At 41.2% G+C, this 20,589-nt stretch overlaps 1 protein-coding gene across 4 annotated transcripts in view; it reads right to left on the bottom strand.

The window, feature by feature from the left end:
- Positions 1–10,933: 10,933 nt before the first annotated feature.
- Positions 10,934–20,589, bottom strand: part of Nfia (nuclear factor I A) — a 348,990-nt gene continuing 339,334 nt past the window's right edge. For 3 of the 4 annotated variants that reach the window (XM_029539940.1, XM_021199453.2, XM_021199452.2), the window contains one exon: positions 10,934–18,492. In XM_029539940.1, coding sequence (XP_029395800.1) covers positions 18,475–18,492 — 18 coding nt within the window. In that variant the 3' untranslated portion in view covers positions 10,934–18,474. The remainder of the gene's footprint in view (positions 18,493–20,589) is intronic. The other variant, XM_021199454.2, reaches the window with a different exon arrangement.

The following is a 20,589-nucleotide window of genomic DNA, read 5'->3' as shown; positions in this document are numbered from 1 at the left end:
TCTTTATTTTCTCTCTTTCCACTTTTCTTGGGCATAAGTTAGTGCTTTAGACAATTTTGAGTTGAATCCTACCGTAAAGATCTCATCTTTAATTACTTGCTGGTATATACATTCCAAGCTATATGGTGCTAACTATGGTTTAACTAAACCTCTCACATTTTTTATTTTTAACTTAAATACAGTTAAATGTATCCTTCTGTTTCAATGATGTGTTTCCCTAAAATTTTTGCTCATTTAAAATTTTGTATACATGCCTTTTATTACTGTTAGGCTTAATTGCTCTTATACATTTTACATCATGCATGTTCCTTGTCTGGTGCAAGCATTTATTTTCTAGTCTGTAAGTAGCCTTATCTATCTTTTCATAGTGTTTTTTTTTTCCTTTTGGACAGGCCAAAGATTTTAATAGAGACCAAACGAACTTTTGAAAGATGAAGCGTAATTTTGCTGTTGAATCTTAAGAGACTTTTACAGCATTCACCGTCACAATTTTTTTCTGTCACATTCTAGGAACTTTATAATTTTAGGTTTTTACATTTAATTCTATAGCCCGTTTCAACTTAAACTTTGAACAAAGTGTGAAATGTCTGTGCAGCTTATTCCTCCTCCCCATTCTCCCTCTTCCAAGCAGGCAGACAGTTTCCCACACTGTACATTGGAGAGACTACATCTTCTCCATTGAGCTGCCTTTTGTACATTTGTCAGACATGAGTTGACTGATTTGTGTCAGTCTGTTCTGGGTCCTGATCTACTGATGTGCGTTTCAATTCCTTTGCTACTATGGTGCCATCTTGGTTATTAAGCTTTATAATAAGTCTTGAGATTGCATAGTGTGGGACATCCAACTGTGTGTCTGTCTTTTGAAAGTGGTCTATTCCAGTCCATTTGTCTTTCTTTACAAATGCTGAGATCAGACTGCTGCTATGTATAAGAAAATGGTGTTGGAGGTTGTACTGAGATTGCGTTGACTTTTTATAGATCAATTCACAAAGAATTGCCATCTTAATAACACTGGGGTTGTCAAGCCAGGAATATGGCACATCTGCCTTATTGAGGCTTATTTCTTTCTTTAGTCTTTATAGTTCTCAGCAAACATATATTGAATATATTTTATTGCATGGCATGTAAGTACTTGGGGTGCTTTCTTAAATAGTACTTTAAAATTGAATTACAGCTGTTTGCTACTATCTCATAGTAGCTGATTTTTTCGTATGCTGAAGGCATCACTGTATTGGAATGAATGTGTGTGGTATCCCTGATATTTGAATTCATACTGTGATGTTCTACAGCCAGTGTGATGATATTTGGAGGCAAAATGTTTGGGGGTTAGTGAGAGTTAGATAAGGTCATAAAAATTTGGGCCCTTTATGTTGTACTTGGTGTCTCCATAAAAAGAGACACCAGAGCACATGTGCTTTCCTGCCCCACCTTTCTCTGGCACACACCAACAACAGGACACATAAACACATAGTAACACCACCTTCAGGAAAAAGAAAAAGAAAAGAGCTTTGAGATTGAAAAATTATGCTAGTGTAGTGATATGAATAAGAGCAACCCCCATTGGCTCATATATTTGAATGCTTAATCATCAGGGTATGTTTGAAAGGATTAGAAGGATTAGGAGGCAGGGTCTTGTTGGAGGAAATGTGTCACTGGGGGGTAGGTTTTGAAGTTTCAAAAGCCTATGCTAGACCCAGATCTCACTCTGCCTGAGGACCAACACATAAAGCTCTCTCCTGCTCCCGTGCCTGCCTGTATGCTGTCAAGGATCTCCACCATGATGTTAAAGGACTAAACCTCTGAAAGTGTAAGCAAGCCCCAAAATACATGCTTTCTTCTTTCCTTGGTCTCGGTGTCTCTTTACAGTAATAAAACATTGATTAAGACAAGAAGTGTTTTGATCTTGAGTGTGAAAAATACATTTCTGCCACTTAAGCCAATCTTACTACGGCATTCTGTATATGTGAATAAATTTTTATTCTCATTTGTTACTTCTGGAAAACTTTTTAGGTAGATACTTTGAACTATCTTCAGAGAGAATGATGTAGCCTGTGAAGAAATACAGCTTTAGTTCTCTTTAGCTTTAGCCATGATAACCTGTTGAACTAAACTGGAACCTTAGGTGCTGGGAACTGAACCCAGTTCTTCTGGAAGAATAGTAGGAAATCTTAACCACCAAGTCATCTCTCCAGCCCCATGGGATCAATTTACAGAAATTAAAATGTAAATTTTGCTCTTATTATTAGAATAAATTTGGGAAAAAACACAGTTTTTGCTGTGTTTTGCAAGTGGAGAGCAGAGTCTCTGTGATCTGAGTTGCTTGACTTCAGATAATTGCAGACAATTTTTATGTTTTAAGGCAAAGAAACAGCATTTCTCTCTGTGTTAAAAAGTCAATTTAATTAAATCTATTGAACTCAGTCACAATATGAAGGGTGAAGGCAGGAATTTGAGATAAGAGATAAGGGAGGCCTAAGAGATGTTTTAAGAGAACCTAGGAAAACTGACTTTTCAATGTTGATCTCTGCTATAGGCCTCTTGTGAAGAATGTAGGAAGGAAAGATGCTGTCTGCAATCTAGAGAAGTTGGCTTAGTGTTTTACCATTACTAAGTCTTGGTAGAAGACCTGGGGCTCAGCTTGTCCTGGTATGACTAAAACTCCTGTCTTTTAGAAGGGACCAGGTGGACTTGGTCAATACCTAGAACATGGCATCCACCTGAGACACGCACAGAGGAAAGGCTGTGTGATATGACTGGACAGCAACCACCTGTAAGCCAGGGACACTTAATTTCAGAAGAATCAAACCTGCCAACCTGGGCTTAGACTTTCAACCTCATGACCTGTAATAAAATAAATTTCTATTCCATCCCCAGAGCTGTGGTCCTTTGCTAGAGAGACGGAATGGAAGTTAACAGGAAGCAGTACCCTTTGTCAATGCCAGTAAACCCCAGTAAATGCGCAGTCTTCAGAATCCAGGCCCAGATTAATAGGCAGAGGACAAATGGTCAACTAGACAAATGCAAAGAGAAGAAGAATTCACCATTATTTCTGTCAGGAAACCAGTAAGTCATTTCTTGTGGAGACTCGAGCTTCCATCACTCCCTCCCTGCTTGTACCAACCTCCAGGTTCATCCTTCTGTTACTTACAGGTCAGCATCGTCTCAGAGCATCCAGGCTGATGACTTGAGATGAACATGTGCAGATTCTCTGCCTTCATTGATCTGCACATCAGAGCTGGGCAAGGAAGGGATGATTTAACGCCCGTTTTCCAAGAATGATGGATCCTTTTTTCAGCTCTCACCAAGGATCAGACAAAGGAAACGGGCTTCACCTGTAACAGGAGGGGCTGTGTTAGACAGCAGGGAGATTTATCAGGCAAGGAGGCTGAGCACCCTGGAGTGAGTTATAGTCTTGCCTTACCTGGAGATCTTCAAAGTAAGATATACTTCCTTTGACAGGCACACTCAGGGGTGGTGCTAGGGTGGGATGCCTTGCCGGAGGCAGGGAAATGGACTCCAGCGACCTTTGAAGGTTGAGTCCAGCCGTCTGAGTCCAGGATAAGCTAAGATGGGAAAAATTTATGGTTTTGACATCCATCATGTGAGTGACTGTGAGCCTCTGTTGTTGCAGAAGAGAGAAGATTCTGACTTGACTGCTCTATCCGTCAGGGTTCTGGCAGGAAACAGATGGCATAGTCAATCTAAAATGATATGAGGAGGATTTAATAAAGACACTACTTACAAAGGTCTGGGCACGATGTAGATTATAAAGGACAGGCCAGTACTCCAAGGCTCTTAGTGGCTTCATGGCGATACAGAGAATGTCAACTATCTTGAGAGAACCTATAGCGTTCTATTGAGGAATGCTGCCAGCTAGAGTAATCCCAGGACTGGCTCCCTGGAAGAAGTACTCTGAGAAACCTTGCCTCTCTCTTACCAATCTACTCAAAGGTTTCCCTGATGACATCAAACGGAAGTCTGATGTAGAGTTAGCCCATTGGCTTGGACCAAACCAGCTGGCATCCAGAGTGGACAGATGTTTGGGAAAGGGTGAGAGGAGATTTGGAGAGGTGAATAGATTTGTTCTCTCCTTCCACCACGAGGCACCTCTTGTTTGCTGAGCAGACTTCTGTTGCATAAATACAACTGACACATGTACATGATGCCATGAACCTCTAAGTGGTCACTGAGATCAGATTCAAGGAATTATTAAAATAAACAAGACATGAAAGTTACTAAACTGTCTTGGTCCCTCTGTGTACTCATCAGAAAAATGTGGATAAGCCTGGGGTTGGGATAGATATGCAACATGGAAATATTAAAGATAATATATAGTGTCAAGGGGGCTCACTCAGGTATGTAAGCTGTTATTATGATCATTATCCTTTTTAGTATGTGTGTCTCTCAGCCAGTCTCTCAGGATTTTTCTCATATCTGAAGACTTGGACTGCTATGGCTTGAATATGTCTCCCAGAAGTTGGAAACTAAATGCTCAATTTATGATATTTGGAGGTGAAGTTTTTGAAAACCATTTGGGATTGAATAAGGATGGGGCATGTACACTGGCACTGGTGGCTTTTCACAAAGGACAAGATCCCCAAGCTAGCTTTCTGCCTCAGTTTTGTCATGTAATAAATTCCCTCTGCTGTGCCCTGATGCACAGAAGCCATCTATCAGAAGCTAGCACCACATGACTAGACTTCCCAGCTTTCAGAACCATGACTAAATACATTTCTACTCTTAAAAAAATTAATTATCTAGCCTTAGGTATTTTGTTATAGCAACAGAGAACACAGAAGGACACAATTTCTCTTTTCCAACCCCCTGTTTCCTAGCACCAGTCATGTGCCTGGTTCTTTTAAGGCCAGTGTATAATTATTTGGTTTGCATGTCTGCTTACCCTGCTGAACTTTGCTCTCTGCTATGGTTATATTGGTTTTATCCCCTTTGATAGCCTCACATTCTGATACATAGGAGATAGTTGATAAAATTTGTTGTGTGACCCAGGCATCTTTGAGGATCCAGCAGCTATAGTGGCTGAGCAGAGAATTCCTCTCCAGAGTGTTTGAGCAGAATTACTTATCTTGTTCTCTTTTAAGGTAAAGCTGGCTTAAATAAATTATCATCAGAAAGAAACAAAAGAAGACAGAGGTCTTACCATTTACTGGACTCTCAGACTCTCTTCTCTCTGTCAGAGAAAAGACACTCTTCAGTGGTATGGCTGGCAATGATTGGTTTCTGCAGCATATTTTCCTTGGGTCCAGTGATTATTTTCCACCTAGAGTTTTCAGAGTCAGAGCCTAGTGCATATTATGAATAATTCCCAAGAAAGCTTTGAGACTGCATCCTATTGGGTCAACTCCAAAGTCAGGGACATGCTTCTGGCTTAGTGTTAGAACATGTTGTCTTAGTTTCTTCCCTAATGCTGTGAAAGAACACTATGAACAAGGCAACTTATAAAAGAAAACATTTAATTTGGGGCTAATGATTCCAAAGAGAGGGAGAGGGAGAGGGAGAAGGAGGGGGAGGGGGAGAGGGAGAGGGAGAGGGAGAGAGAGAAGAAAGACAGAGAGACAGAGAGAGAAGAGAGAAGAGAGAAAGACAGAGAGACAGAGACAGAGAGACATAGAGAGACAGAAATAGAGAGACACAGAGAGACAGAGAACGAGCACTAACTGGGAATGGCATGAGCTTTTGAAACCTTAAAGCCCACCCACAGTGATACCTCTTCCAACAAGGCCACACCTCCAAATTCTTCCCAAACAATTCCACCTATTGGAATTCCATCCACAAAAGCTCTTTGGTACAAATAAAACAGGCCTTCAGCACATTATCACCAGGAAAATACAAAAATTGACAGGGCATTGAATCCAAGTTTTTTCATATATGAACCTTACTTGGTTCTTTACTTTGACAAGTCATTAAAAATTAAAAATAGAAAATATATGTATAGATTTTTTTTTGCCTGCTTGTGTGTCTGTGTACTTTATGTATTCAGCATCCTCAGAGGCCAGAATAGGCAGTGGATCCTTTGAAACTGGAGTTACAGAGAGTTTTGATCTGCCATATTGGTTCTGGGTATTGAACATGAATGTTCTGAAGACCAGAAAGTGCTCTCAACTGTTGAGACATACTGCCAGATTCCAAATCATTAAAAAAATTGACATATTTGCAAGTATTTTAATACAGATAACTGATGATATCAAGAAATTTTATTAACATTTTGAGTTATAAAAATGGTATTTCTACATTTCATAAAAGAATCTTGTCTTTTGGAGATGTAGTCACAAACAGAAATGGAATTACATACTAACTGAGATTTGCTTCAGAAAATTCTGAACATGGATAGAAAGAAGAGAAGGGGCAGACAGGTCTATGTTGATTGTAAATCAATAGATTGTAGATAAGAATTAGTCTATTTGCCAATTCTAATTTTATAAACACATGATATTTTTGTATAATGAAAACTGCAATGTGAACCAGATCTGCAACCCAGCTATTCAAAATACTGATGTGGGAAGACTATAGATTGGAGGTCCTCTCGGTCTATAGAGTGTGTTCAAGGCTAGCCTGAGCTAGCCTGGGCTAGCCTGGGCAAATTGGTGAGATCCTGTCTCAAAATAAGAAATGGAAAAAGGCTTGGAGAGACAGCTGAGTGGTAGTGCATATGCTTATCATGAGTGAGGGTCAAGGTTCAATTTCTAGTAACACACACACACACACACACACACACACACACACACCAGTAAGACAAATAATTACTTCAATTGTATCCCATGAAATAAGCAAATTTGAATAGGCCTTGTCCAAAAGGGTAAGGTGCTGAACTCCGAATGCTGGTAAGCTTCAAGAGGAGGCAGGATGGGCATGGTGATCTGGGAGAGGAAGAGCGTGAGCAGACGCATGGAGAAGAGGAGTAATGAACGTAGTGTGTTCTTGGGGAAAGATGGGTGGACATCACTGGGGGAAAGAGAAGTGGCTTGACTGGCATAAGGTGGGCACTGATGACACCAGACTAAGCAGCATGCGCATGCCGTGAGCTAGAAGAAGGCAGTGTGCCTGCTGTTTTATTAGCAGTGCTGGCTGAACAGGACTGCAACGCATTCTGAATGTGCTGGATGCAAAGCCAACGTGGGTTGGAGTGATGCAATGCAGAGAGAGATGATATGTACTCCTCTACAAAACAAAGGAGGCCCTGCTTTCTGCCAGTGGCCAGTGGGACCTTTCCTACTTGGCCATGATCATTTACCAAAGAGCCAGAACCCGAAGGTTTAACAATGATGACTGACACAGCTTCTGTCAGGCTCATTTTCCTGCTGATAAGAATCAGTTACTCTGTTGGCCAAGCCTGTCCAGGAAGATGGAACCTGGGCCAGGGATGCCTGCAGCTGGATTCTCTCTAGTTTGCCCCCAGGCTTGATGCTTGCCTTTCCCAGTGCTTTCTCACTTGTGCTTACCGCACTCTTTGGACTTCTTTCTCCAGGAACGGAGACATTACTGTATTCACTTGGCAGGTGAGGAAACCGAAAACCAAGGTGAGAAATAATTTGTTTAATATCCCGTGGCCAATGAAAGAAGTGAGTGGGATTCTCTTCAGTTCCTTGGTTTCTTTGATCTCTTTTTTCCTCCTGCTTCTCCCCATCCCATTCCTTCTCTTCCTCCTCCTTCTTCTCTTCCTCCTCTGTTCAACCTCTCCCCACTGACCCTCTTGAGACAGGATCTGTGTAGTTCAAACTAACTACAAACTCATAATCCTCCTGTCTCTGCCTCACAGGCTACAGGCCTGTATTACCTCATCTAGGGGGACTCTGGTTCTACGCTTAGCCTCTCTCTGTAACATCTCTGTCTGTCCTCCAGGGTGTCAAGGCTACTTTCTTCCAGGATGAACCAAATGATACTAGGTTCTTATGCGACTGGTACTCTGCTGGGTGATCTACTTGCATCAGTTGTTTTCAACCCTTCTCATGGTCTCTGACCGTAGGCACCACACTCATTTCCGTTTTGTAGATGGAAAAACTGAGGCCCTTACTATAGCAGAGTTCAGAAAATAAGATATCAAGATGTAAACCCTAGACTATATTTCTTAGGCTACCTATTCCTGCTTAGTTGAGGCAGGTTTTAGAATTCAGCCAATTGGAGGCCTGGGAATGAACAAGAAGAGGATTTGCATTACTGTGCACTGAAATCTTTACCATGGGGTCCTTTCTTTGGTGATGGCATTTACAATATGCTAGGCTAAACACATTTTAATTCGTCAGATATCTATAATGGTCCCGTAATAATCATTCTCATCTAACCAAGAGGAAAACTGAGGCACCAGCCAATGCCATAGAACTAATAAAATGGAGAGCTAGGAGTCACCTGGGCCAGCTTGGTTCTGAGTCCACCGTCTTTATTACAGTGTTGGTCCATGTCCAAGTGCTGTGTTGCATAGCACCTGACCTAGATGGTTTGGGTTGACTTAGATTTCAGTCTCATGAGGCCAAATTATAAAGATCAATGTGATTGGGGACTGATATGATTTAATTTAAACTCTAAGGCAAGTACTATAAAGTTGCTCAATTAACTTGAGTCAGGAATGCTTCGTAAGGACTGACTGTGCCTCTTCAATAGTTGGAGTCAGAGCTGAATAACTCAATGATAAAGGTGATAAATCAATCACCTAAACCGCTTGGCATGTGAGGGTTTAGCGATTCGTAGGTATTCATGTCCTCTTTGGTCTCTACTATGTTTACTTGTCTTGTGTTCTACTGTGTACCTGCACCCATCGCCTGTCACCTCTCTGCCACTCTGACTTCATCGTTCTTCTCCACTCAGCTTACTCTTTGTCTCCCCAGCTCATGACTTCTCTAGCCTTCCTGTGATTGGCTTTGACCAAAGAAATGTGAGCCAAAGTGGTGGGAGTCAATTCCAGATGTTAAAAGCCATTATGAATCCTGCCAATACCTCCCGCAATGGCCAAACACTATCTGTTTTCTGTCTAGTGTCCTAGAATGAGGCAATCCTGTGCAGAGGTCTCAGGCTACCCACAAGAGACGTGTAAAGTAAGATTAAAATCATCATTGCTGTGAGATGTGGGGTTATTTCTTTGATAGCATACACAAATCTAATGAATAGATGTTTTACAAGCTGCTGTGGTTTGAAGGTGAAATGTTCCCCTGCAGGCTCATGTTTTGAATACTTAGTCCCCAGTTTGGGAACTTGGTGTTTTGAAGACCCTAGGGTCATTAGGTGTCATGGCCTGGCTGGTAGAAGTAGGAAGCTTGAGGGCTTTGAAGACTATACCTTCCCTGGTGGTGGTGTTCTGTGCTGTTTCCTGGTCCATTGTGATGTGTGTGTGTGTGTGTGTGTGGGGGGTTCTCTGATACACACTTCCACCACCAAGAGTCCCACCCTGCCTTCCACAGTTTGACATATGGAAGCCCTGACAAAACCATGAACCCAAACAAGTCTCTCCTGTTTCTGTCACATGTCATTTCAAAGTGATGAGGACAGTAATGAGTGTCCATTATGTGCTGCAAGCACATGCTGTGTCTTGTCGTCAAGGTCAAACTCCCCGTTGCACCAGAGTTTCCTTTCTTCAGCTTTAATACACCTTCCCTGGGGTCCTAGAGAGGTGTAAGCTCCCTTTGAATGCTGGTACATTTTACATAGTGTTTCCTTACTGCTCAATATTCGAGAATCTCATTTCCTCTTTTGCCTTGTCAGTTATTACCTGTGACACTGGCCTCAGTGGCCTTCAGAACAATGTGAAGACTCATCATGACAGTGGCACTGGGCTGATTTGAGTGGACTTTATTTTTTATTTTATGTTTTTTGACTACTAGACCACATGGCTCAGAAGAACAGATACCCAGTTTTTGTTTACCTACTAGTCTTAGCATTGGCATAGTTTCTGGCACATAGTGGCAAAGCAGTTAACAGAACGAAGATCTGGTGATTACCGGAAAAATGTAGGCACCTGACTTCTCAGATTAGAATCACACACAGATAATTATTCTTTGTATGACTTCCACTTATTAATCTCTGCTCAGGAGCCTCATCTATAAGAGGATAAAAACTAGACTCACCTCACAGTGTGGTATCAAACTTAAAAAAAAAAAAAACCCAAACCATTAGGTTAAATATGTGTACTCCAAGTTTGTGTCTCTCCCTGCCTAGCTTACTGGTTCATACTTTGCTGGTGAGGCTGGGACTGATAATTTTCTTGGTTTAGTTTCCAGACTTTCTAAATGGCTAAAAACTACTAGTTCCAGCCAAGGAATGAGTACAAGGAATACTGGTGTGAGTCAAGAGGAGGAGGAGAGGGGAGAGAGCTCACTGCCCACAGCGTTCTGTCCACAGTGTGCTGTCCACAGTGTCGCAGCGGGTAGAGTTGTGCAGCATTCTACAGCTGCTTCCAGGATCCCCAGCTCCAGCTAGACCTTACTCCATAGACACCTCAGCTTCATCATTCCGATTTCTAGCACCAGCCATTCATCTTCTCCCAGAGCTCCTAGTACCAGCCACGAAGTATTTCCTCTCTGATGGTGCCTGTCTTCCCCCAAGATGATACAAGTATCAGCCATGTGTGTTCCACCCTTAGTACCTGATCCTGTCTCTTTGTATCTCTCGGGGTCCATGGCTGGTGGCTCTGCTCTCTAGTTATATAATCCAGGGCCATTTAGAGCCCCTCCCCTCTTGGGGCCCACTTCCTGACTCCCATAGCAAAACCAGACACACAGGAAGCTCCAGGTGGGATCTGCAAGCTTGCATTGGTCCAGGCAGGTAGAAGGCCAACAACACTCTCCTTGGAACCCTGTGAAAGACCCAATGCACCTAGAATCTGTCCAAGTGAACGCAGAAAGCCCGTCTTTTGGGAAAAGCACCAGCCCACAACAGAGCTCACTCACCCCAGGCATTGTGTACCCAGCAAAGGAGGACACGACTTCTGTAGCATTAGCAATTTTTTTTTTTTATTTTTCCTTTTTTTGTTGCATAGGAAATGCAGTACTTGCTTCCAGTAATTGTATTGTAATGTGAGAAGGTGGTAGCACTAAGGGTTGAATACAAGAGTTAAACTAATCCACACCAGCACAAAAACCCTGTGGAGATTTAGTTGATAAGAATGGACGCCCACAGTGATTCTCAACCAATTACAAGTTTTCACAGAACACAGTAAACGAAAAGGGTAACTATGAGAGTCAATACAAATATGCTAGAGGCACAGGGGGCCCGGCTCATAAAAACAATTTCAGACCAAGTTATTAACACGGGGCGTTTCGTTTCACAAGAGATCTCTTTTTCCATCATTTGAAGTTTTTAATCCTTCCCCCCACAATTTGAAAAGAAAACAGAGGCACTCTGAGCAGACATTTTTTTTTTTCACGTGTGATGGGAAAGGTATGTAGGAGAAGCAGAGAAGGGACCATGGGCTCGGCCCTGACAGCCTTCCTAAGGACCTATGGGACCTGCTGGCACTCCTCTAGTCTGGCTGGCACCTCGGTGGTGAGGCAGCAGAGGTCAGTGGAGAGACAATGGTCTGAGGGAGAAGAGAGCTGGCGGCCCCCTTACTGCATCCTGACATGGCCAGATGTCTAAGACTTTTAGTGGACAATAACAGGTTAAAAAAGAAAAAAAGAAAAAAAAGCAAATTTACAGACCATGACCAAGAAAAAATTAAAAAAAAACAAGAGCAATACAATTTGCAGTCAAAGCAAAGAGAAAACAAGCTTTAGGCTTTTGGAAAAGCTGAGCGTTGGACAGCAGGAAGAATGGTCTGTTTCTCAGACACCACTTGCCTTTGAAACCACTGGAGAGACAGGAATCTTCACATTTTAAAGTTTGTGATACTTTCTGCCGTGAGCTTGCTCTAGTTAGATCAGAGGTAGCACTTCTCCTGTATACTCTTGTGGTCCAGACACATTTTACAAAGTTAGTGTTTCAGCCCCAACAGCACAGTGAGTCCACATGTAGGATGCCTAACACACAGAGGGGTGCATCCATGTGCTGTATCCCATACTAAAGTTCCCCTTAGCCTTGTGAGCCTCACTGGGATCTAGTCCCCATATAGTATATAGTATCCCTCCAATTTCCTTAATGCAACCTTTGGGAGAATGAAAGGCAGATGGGTGCTAGTCCGGGGGGGGGGATTAAAGAAAGGAAATATTCAATTTTAGAAGCAAATTGTTCCAAATTTAAAGAGAGAGAGAGAGAGAGAGAGAGAGAGAGAGAGAGAGAGAGAGAGAGAGAGCATATTTTAAAAATCCCGTGTTAATAGCAAACTTCTTTCTTATGAATCGGGCCCAAAGTTTGTACAGAGTTATATTTTTGAAGAAAATATTGCATCTGTGCATGTAACTAAACAGCTATGTGATTTCTTAAAGTTCTTTTGTTTTGTTTTGTTTTTCTTTTTACTACGAGGAAGTCTGGTGTGAGACAGATCAAGCATGGGTACACTGTCCATTAAGGTTCTTCTGTGTTGTCTAGCTTCTCTTGAGGGTCAAGAAAGTGACTCTCACTTGGAGACATTCTCAGAGTGGTTTTGCAGCAGAGTTCTTGAAATTCAAATGGTAGTTTTGAGACAAAAAATCTCACCAGATACTGATTTCGGAAATCAAACACCCATGCTTGTCCCTTAGGAGAAACAAAGGAAAACAAAACAAAACAAAAAACAAAAACAAAAACAAAAAACAACAACAACAAAAAAATGAAAACACACACAAGTAATACTGAATTTAAGTAAGTGTACACCTCCAAGATCCTGAAGACAGCTGGAAGGACGACGGAGTTCACGTTCTCAGTGAAGTACCTCAAACCTAGCTGATAAGAACCGAGGCAGAAAAAAAGTCTAACAGAACTCTGAGTAATATCATACAGTCACTAAGCATTATGGGATAGCATGCATAATATTGTACGGTTATTTTACATCACCTATACCAGAGGTCCTGACTGACAGACAGCGAAGGCTACCGGTGTAGAAAAGTCTTACTTCAGAAGAGCAGTATAATACAGGTTTCACAGGCACTACATTTTAATATATCAGGTATTATGCTGGTTTTCTTATAATTCTTTCTGTCCTAAAGCTGGCATTATTACAATGACCAAAAAGGCAAGGATTGAAGTAAACGGAAAGTAGATACCAAAGTTGATATAGTTTTTTTTTTTTTCTTCAGATAGATTAGTGCATAGTTCTCATGCAGATAAACACTGCTATGCATTTACACTGTTGGGAAGCAGAGTGAACTGAGCCCGAGTTGTCACATTTGTGTGAATCATTTTGTCAGCCTGTAATAGCACCATGTAATGGATTTGCATTAAACATTAAATTGATTTCAGAACTGGTGACACAGTATTCACTACAGTTAAGTGCTATGGAATAGCTTCAATATACCTACTATATATCAAAGCAATTTTCATCCCACTGCTTTTTTTATTGGAAAAAATAAAGGGGAAACATTCACGACACTAATTGGACGAATGCACAGCCTCAGAGGTGGAGAAGGCGGAGTAGGTTACAGCAGGAGCATGCATTGACTTCAAGACAAAATGGCCTCCGAAGGCGATGGAAAGGAAAGCCATGCCAGAGGGGCGGAGCTAGCAGCCTCTGGGCGTGTCTAGGATGGTCTGGCGGGCAGGCTGCAGTTCAATGGAGGCCTGCTACCAGAAACCAGGAGGGAAAAAGAAGCAAAGGAAAATCAGAGACAGACACAGACAGAGAGAAAGAGAGAAGGAGGCAGGGAGGGAAGGAGGAGAGAAAGACGGGGGACTGTGGGATAAACTCCGATGTAAAAAATATCAAATGACAGTCTTAAAGACCATCCCCCATCGAAACCAAAACGACAAAATAAACACACACATCCCCAACCCAACAACACTAACAACAAAAAACAAATCACAGAAGAAAATGTTTTCCTTTGCAAATACCTCATGATATTGTTGTTATAGAGCTTGACGCACACGAGGATAGAGATTTGGGAAGGTGAAAGACAGTAGTTTTGAGATGGAGTTTGCATATTCTTGTGGGCTGACTGAATACAGCACAGCGTGACTAGAAAGTTGGATCCTGCGCTCTTGGACTGTTGGGAAGGAAAAAGGAAGCAAGGAGGGTTGAGGCTGGAGGGCCTGTGGGAGCCCATCCGGATGTGGAGCGTGAGCCCTGCGTAGGCAGTGAGCTTCTAGATGTCATGCCAGGCAGTAAAGAGACAACCTCAGTGGGAAGAGAAGGGCTGGAGGATGGGAGAAGGGCACCAGAGAAGACTTCTGCCCAGGACAGAAAAAGAGCTTTGTGGTGGCCAGGAGAGGGGCCAAGGGAGAACATTTATTGGAAGATGCTGAGAGTTAGTCTTGGTGCCTCTGACTTCAGTTCCCAAAGACAAAAATGGGGGTGGGGAATCATTTGAGAGACCATCTTTGCCAATTGTGTTAATGCCATTGGATGGGAGAGGAAAAACAAAACAATTCGACATGTCTCAGAATCAAGTCTGGGCCTTCAAACGCTGACAGCTCTCGGAGCTGTCTGTCTCTACACTCCTGTAACAAAGTCTTCCTCAAGCACCTTGGCTCAGCTCTTAACCTAAAATGCATTGGTCGGCGTGGCATTTGTTTCCTGCTTGATGACAACCGAACTACAGTCTCCTGCTGCTTTCTTGACAATGAAGCATGAACAGAACAGAACTCGGTGTATTGACTACTTAACCCATGTTTGCTGTCACCCTATGCTGCCTCCACAGTGGTTGAGAGCCTTTAAAAACATTTTTTTTCCTGCAAATCTGTTCAGAGTTCCCTACTTTTAGCTTCATTAAACCTAATACAACAAAATACCTTCAAAGTACAGCACACCTCTAACGTCCATTTGCAATGGTTCTTCAGTAGACCTACACTTCTCAAGCATAGGCATATGCTATACCATTGGCAGAAAAATAATTGCATTTAAATACTTTTAAAAAAGGAAAAAACCCAAACCAACCAAACAAAAGGAAATGGGAAAGTTTTAAACTTAATCCCATTCCCCAAAGGAGGTGGAGAATAAAGAAGAAGCAATGCTGTGAACGCTGCCTTTGTAATGAACAATCAGAAATTTCACTAGGCTAATTTGACAGAAATTTTTCCTCATTTAGACAACATTACAAAAGTCCTGCATTATAAAATAGGGTAGAATAAATCAGTGTAATCAATAAAACTATACAACGATACAAATTACATATCTTCTGAGTGGGCAGTTTATTCTCTCTCTTTGCAGTCGAGACTACAACATGCTCACTAAAAACAACTAGAACTGCCCAAACTATTGCTTAGTTTGTTTTGTTTAAAAAAAGGGTGCAATTTTATTGTATATACAACCAATTTACTGGTAATACCTTGGCATTTCGCAAGGTTCTGACAAAATGTTTGTCTAGGCTTTTTTCCCTTCACTGTGAAGCACTGAAAGCTGCTATTTTTTCTTTCTTTTTTTTTTCTTTCTCTCTCTCTCTCTTTTTTTTTTTTAGTGCACATATGTCATAATAAAGTAATGCCCAGCTAAGTGCTATAGGGAAGGCAAAGTCTGCTGCTGGCTATAGGAAGTGACACCATACACTGACAATCACACCATACAACAGCGCCAAACGACTATACAACCACTTATCAGACACATATGAAAATCCAAAATGTTTTATTTTATTTTTTTTCCTTAAATAGAGATAACCAGTAAACAATTTTCAGAACTTGGAAGTTTAAAAACGTGCATATAAAAATGGGCATTATGTACTTTTTATTGAATGTGGATTGACTGTCGTCTGCTAAGAAAAGTGGGTGTGGGGGTCTGAAGAGAAAGGAAGTTGTCTCTTTTTTTTTTTTCTTTTTCTCTTTTTTTTAAGGCTTGCTTGTGAAAGGAACAGTTGTAAAAACAAAATTGCTTGAAGCAGGGTCAGCTTAGTGCTTCACAGTTTGGCTGCTTCTCTAAGAGGAGCCCTTCCTGCGCACGTGCATCAAAAACCACAGAAAATACAAAGACAGACACCTAAAACCCACTGCGTCATGTGCAGCACTGACTTTGGTCAAATAAAAAAAAAAGAAAGAAAAATTAATACTTGCTAAGCTTTTCTACATGATATAAGCAGGTATTGCATATTTTCATATATCTGGGGGGGGGGCAGGGATAAAGGAAGACTCCAAATAAATTGAAAAAAAAAATGCAGCGACATCCCAAATACTGACATTGTAAGCATCTACAGAGCTCAGAATAGCACTGCCACTGACCACACAGGACACTCACGACTACGCCTGTCTGCGGAACAGCTATTTAGGTCTAGATGTTGGAACTGACGATGGCTGACATAAAGGTTAACATTTACAGAAAGTGTCTCCGAATGCTTGAGTAGGGAAAAAAAAAACCCCTTCAATTGAGGAGCATGTGCAACAATTCCACAAATAATCACTATCCAGGGCAAGGCACATTGATATGGAATTTCTGTTTTCGTGCAAATTAAGGAAAAAAATAAAAACAAAACAACATTGTTTGGGGGGAGGGGGGGTTAGGTGAGGAGCAAAGTGTCTTCCCGGGAATTTCAGTCACTTGATTGTATAGGACAGTAGTTGAGCCCTTCTGAAGGGCTGAGACAGTTTAAAGGCAAGTGCCTAGAGTGGGGTTACAATATTGTCTTAATGCACTCTACTTTATCCTACATTAGCTATATAAAAATTAGTTACTAACACTAGAACATGCAGAGACTTCCTTGGTCCGCAGACTCTGCTGACCAGAACACATATATATGTATAGTATAGGAAACCGTGACATTGCATGGGAAGCAAGGGGTGCTTCGCTGTCTGGTAGAAAAATCACTTGCATTTTTTTTGTTTGTTTGTTTATTTGTTTCTGCTTTTTTTTTCCCTTTTTTGATTTTTTTTGTCTTTTTTTTTGTCTTTTTTTTTTCTTTTTTCCTTAAACATAAGATACAAGACATCTGGGGGGGGGGGAGGGTGTGAATTTTTTTTTTTTTCCCTAACAAGTACTTTGATCTGAATGAGCACACATAGTTGTGTCCTTATCAGTGTTCATGTTATTTTCACGTAGCCCAGTTCAGGGTTTGCAAAGGGTCTTTGAAACTTCTGGACAATGTCTGGTACAATGAGGCGTTGAATAACCGATAGATCTGGTGTTGCCATACATGTGTAAAATTTTTCAGAATTGGCATAATTCATTATAGTGATTTCTAGCTTATAAAATTAACAGATACCATGATTTCATTTGAGTTATGTGCTTTGATAACAGAAAATAATTAATTAGCATTTAATGTAGTTAACATATTGTGGTAAAAGCACCATTAGATTTGTATTTTTTTGTTTTTTTTTTTTTGTTTTTTTAAATTTTCCTTCGGTTTTTTTTTTAAAGGGATACAAGTTTAACAATAAAAAACATAAAAAGCAAAAATAGCTCCCCTTTTTCTTGCAAGGCTGTTTTTTACCCCAATAATTTAGAGTCCTGGGGTGGGAGGACTTGAAAAACAAAAATAGAATTTTCAACAATCTCTATCTTACAAAGATACTTAGCTATCCAATGAAATTGCACTTCACTCAATTCAAAATTCGATTGTTTTGATTCCTGTCAGTTTCTGTCAAAACAGACCATCTTCCCCATTTCCATGTGAATTTTTGTGTCATTGTTGAAATTGTTGAAAAATGTTTTTTTTTTTAAATGTAAGTGCAGCATTTCAAAACTTAAGAAAATAAAAATAAAAATAAAATTAAAAAAAAAAAAAAAACCAACCAAACTGATAGTAGTAGTCTTTGCCGTCTTTTTGGAATTGCTCTGCAACAGGAGTGGATTCACTGTCCTTGCGGGTTGTGTTATGTATGTAACTGCTGACTGCTGAACCAAACCAAACTAAAAGAAAGATCAACTTAACTGAATTTTTTTCTAATATGTTACAGAAAACAAAAACAAAAACAAAAACAAAAAACCAAAACCCCAAAACCATTGCCCTTTGAGTGTCCTGTAAGTTACAGATCACAGACCTCGGCGACTACAAAAGATTTCATGCTCCAGGTGTCTCCAGATGCTCAGGGAGGGTCACACACCTGCATGGGCAAGTTCATGAAATACTGTGAAAAGGCCAGGCTCCCAAGTGTTCCAACAGGAAGTTCGCGAGCAAGGCTCATCCTTTATCAGCCACTTCACCTGCTGCTCACGCCAACCACTGAAACACTTCAAATGTCACACAGCCCAACCATTTCCAGCACCATATGAGAAATTACGACAGTCCCTAAAGTGTTGAAAAAAAAAAAAAAAAAAAAAAAAAGAAAGAAAGAAAAAAAGAAAAGAAAAAAAAGAAAAGAAAGAATCCCGAAAAGTTATGGCCTTTGCAGTTTGACCATGTACAAGTTGATTTGAGTTGGTTTATCTCCCCTTCCACTGACAGTGAAGTTGTAACTGCGCCGGGTTGAGGTTGCGTCCATGTTACAGAGTTGAGAAGGGGTCAGGTGGTCTGTCTGGAGGATGGTGGGATGCTGCAACTTTTATCCCAGGTACCAGGACTGGAAGACAAAAAGAAAAGTCTAATTAAAATGCAGGTGTAGTGCTGGGCGTAGTGGCTCATGGGTAGCTCTTGGCCAGTATGAGCAAGGCCCACAGTGGTCCAGTGTACAAAAACAAAAAGCATTCAATTTTGTAAAACTATTTAGAAAGTTGCTCTTTTAACCATGGGATCAGAATTTACCTTGGGAGTTCATATGGTTGAGGAATGACAGATGATAGTAAATCCCAAGCCACTGAAATTTATCTTACTCCTCTGACATTATAATTCATTGCCTTTGTGGGCTTTGCCAATGTTTTGTATATATCTTACCAGGTGAAGTCTTTCTGGTCACATGACAATCAGGTTTTGTCACCCTGTAGTGAGCCAATTAGAAGAGGGTAAGGAACCTGGCTATACCTAGCTCAATGCCTGGGAGGGCTCAAGAAAGACAAGCAAATTGGATGGAGAGTGGCTGAAGGGTGAGCTTGGGGGCTGTAGCAAATAGCTATTTCCATGACTTTTTCAATATATTTTTCAATGAGGTGTAGGTGCTAAGGACAGGTGCTAAACACAACATTCTGTAGGTGGCCCGTGATAGCAGTTAAGACAGAAAGGTCTGGTGGAAAACTCATTGGCGACCTGGGGAGGTCGGGGGGTGGGGTGGGGTGGGGTGGGTGGGTGGGAAGTCAGACTGGCCTCTCCACCTGCTCGTCATGATGGGGCATTTATGGTGCAAATCCTTTCAATGGCATATATTTAAAATTATTTTCTTAGAAAAGATACCTAATAAAATAAGATGGCACCTTATGAAGTAGCATCATGTTTATGGGGGAAAAGAGACCACTGTAGTCCTTGTTCATGTTTCTGTCTACTCAATGTACCCTTGGAGCTTTCTGCCAGCAGTGGAGCCAGTTTTATGTCCCTTTCAGAAACATTCAGGTAACCTTCCTGTCTGCTGCATTCTTTGTCAACACAGAGTATTCGCTTAACAAAATGAGCAACTATAGACCAACTCAAAACTCAAGTGAAGCTAAAAATTGTATGACTTTTTTTTTTTTTTTTTTTTTTTTTGCCAACTTTCTTCAAGTATTCTGAAGAATTCAGTATTTTCGTCAGAAAACCTACCAGTTTCCAGGCAAGGCTAATGGCTGTGAGTTCTGCATTGAAAACATCACCAGGGTTTGAATCAGTCGGAACTGATTCCGGAGGGGAGGGCTAAAGCTCACTCTTGTCTGGGAGATTCAATTAGGGGGAAAGTCGGGACTCCTTTGATCCCAGGGATAAATAGCTAAGTGATAGCTCCATGGAGGTTGGTGTAAAATTTCCTGGTCACACAAGGTACCTTTGATTTCCAAAGGCGCTTATAACAAAACAAAGCAAAACAAAACAAAACAAAACAAAAACCCCTAGCTCAAACCACAAAACTACTCATCCTGTAGACTTGTAGATTTTACTCCCTGACCATGCGCTTCGGAGAACCCAATAAAGCTGCTTATATCTGGAAAAGAAATCACCCTGGCAAGTACGCATGGCCTAATCTAAGTGGACAAAAGAAAGATCAGTAAGAAGGAAAGGGGAGGGAAGCAGACCCCAAACCATGTCTGTGTTAAGTCTCTCCGGATCTCTGACACAGACCCACTTTCCATATCTGCTCTTACACGGAGCAGTCTCAAACTGAGTGCTAAGTGCTGCTCCCAATCTGTTTGCATGCTTTTTAAGGCAGTTGTGAGATTCTGAACTTCTTCAGCAAGGCAGTCCTGATGCAAAGGCCTGGGACCTGGCCAGTCACCAGGGGGAGCAGTTTTCTGTCCTGTAGTTTCTGGACTCAGGGCATTACAAAAATCAGCAGCGCCCTGTTCATACTTCTGCTAAAAAGCAAAGCAAAGCAAAGCAAAAAAAAAAAAAAAAAAAAAAAAAAAGTTTCTTCACACATCTTACTATTCAGTGTGTGCCTCGCCCACAAGGTTGCCCCAGAGCAGCTCTGTAACCCTTCACTGAAATAGGCTTTATTGATTGCTCTGGGCTATTGTTCTCTTTTCAAGTCCCCCAAGTTCAAGTTCATCCTGGTGTTACATCATGTCTGGTTGCTCTTAGCAACCAGACAGACCCAGACGTG

This window comes from Mus pahari, chromosome 6 (genome assembly GCF_900095145.1).
Source record: "Mus pahari chromosome 6, PAHARI_EIJ_v1.1, whole genome shotgun sequence".
In the NCBI taxonomy this organism is placed as follows: Eukaryota; Metazoa; Chordata; class Mammalia; order Rodentia; family Muridae; genus Mus; species Mus pahari.
This window is presented reverse-complemented; position numbering and strand designations above follow the sequence as displayed.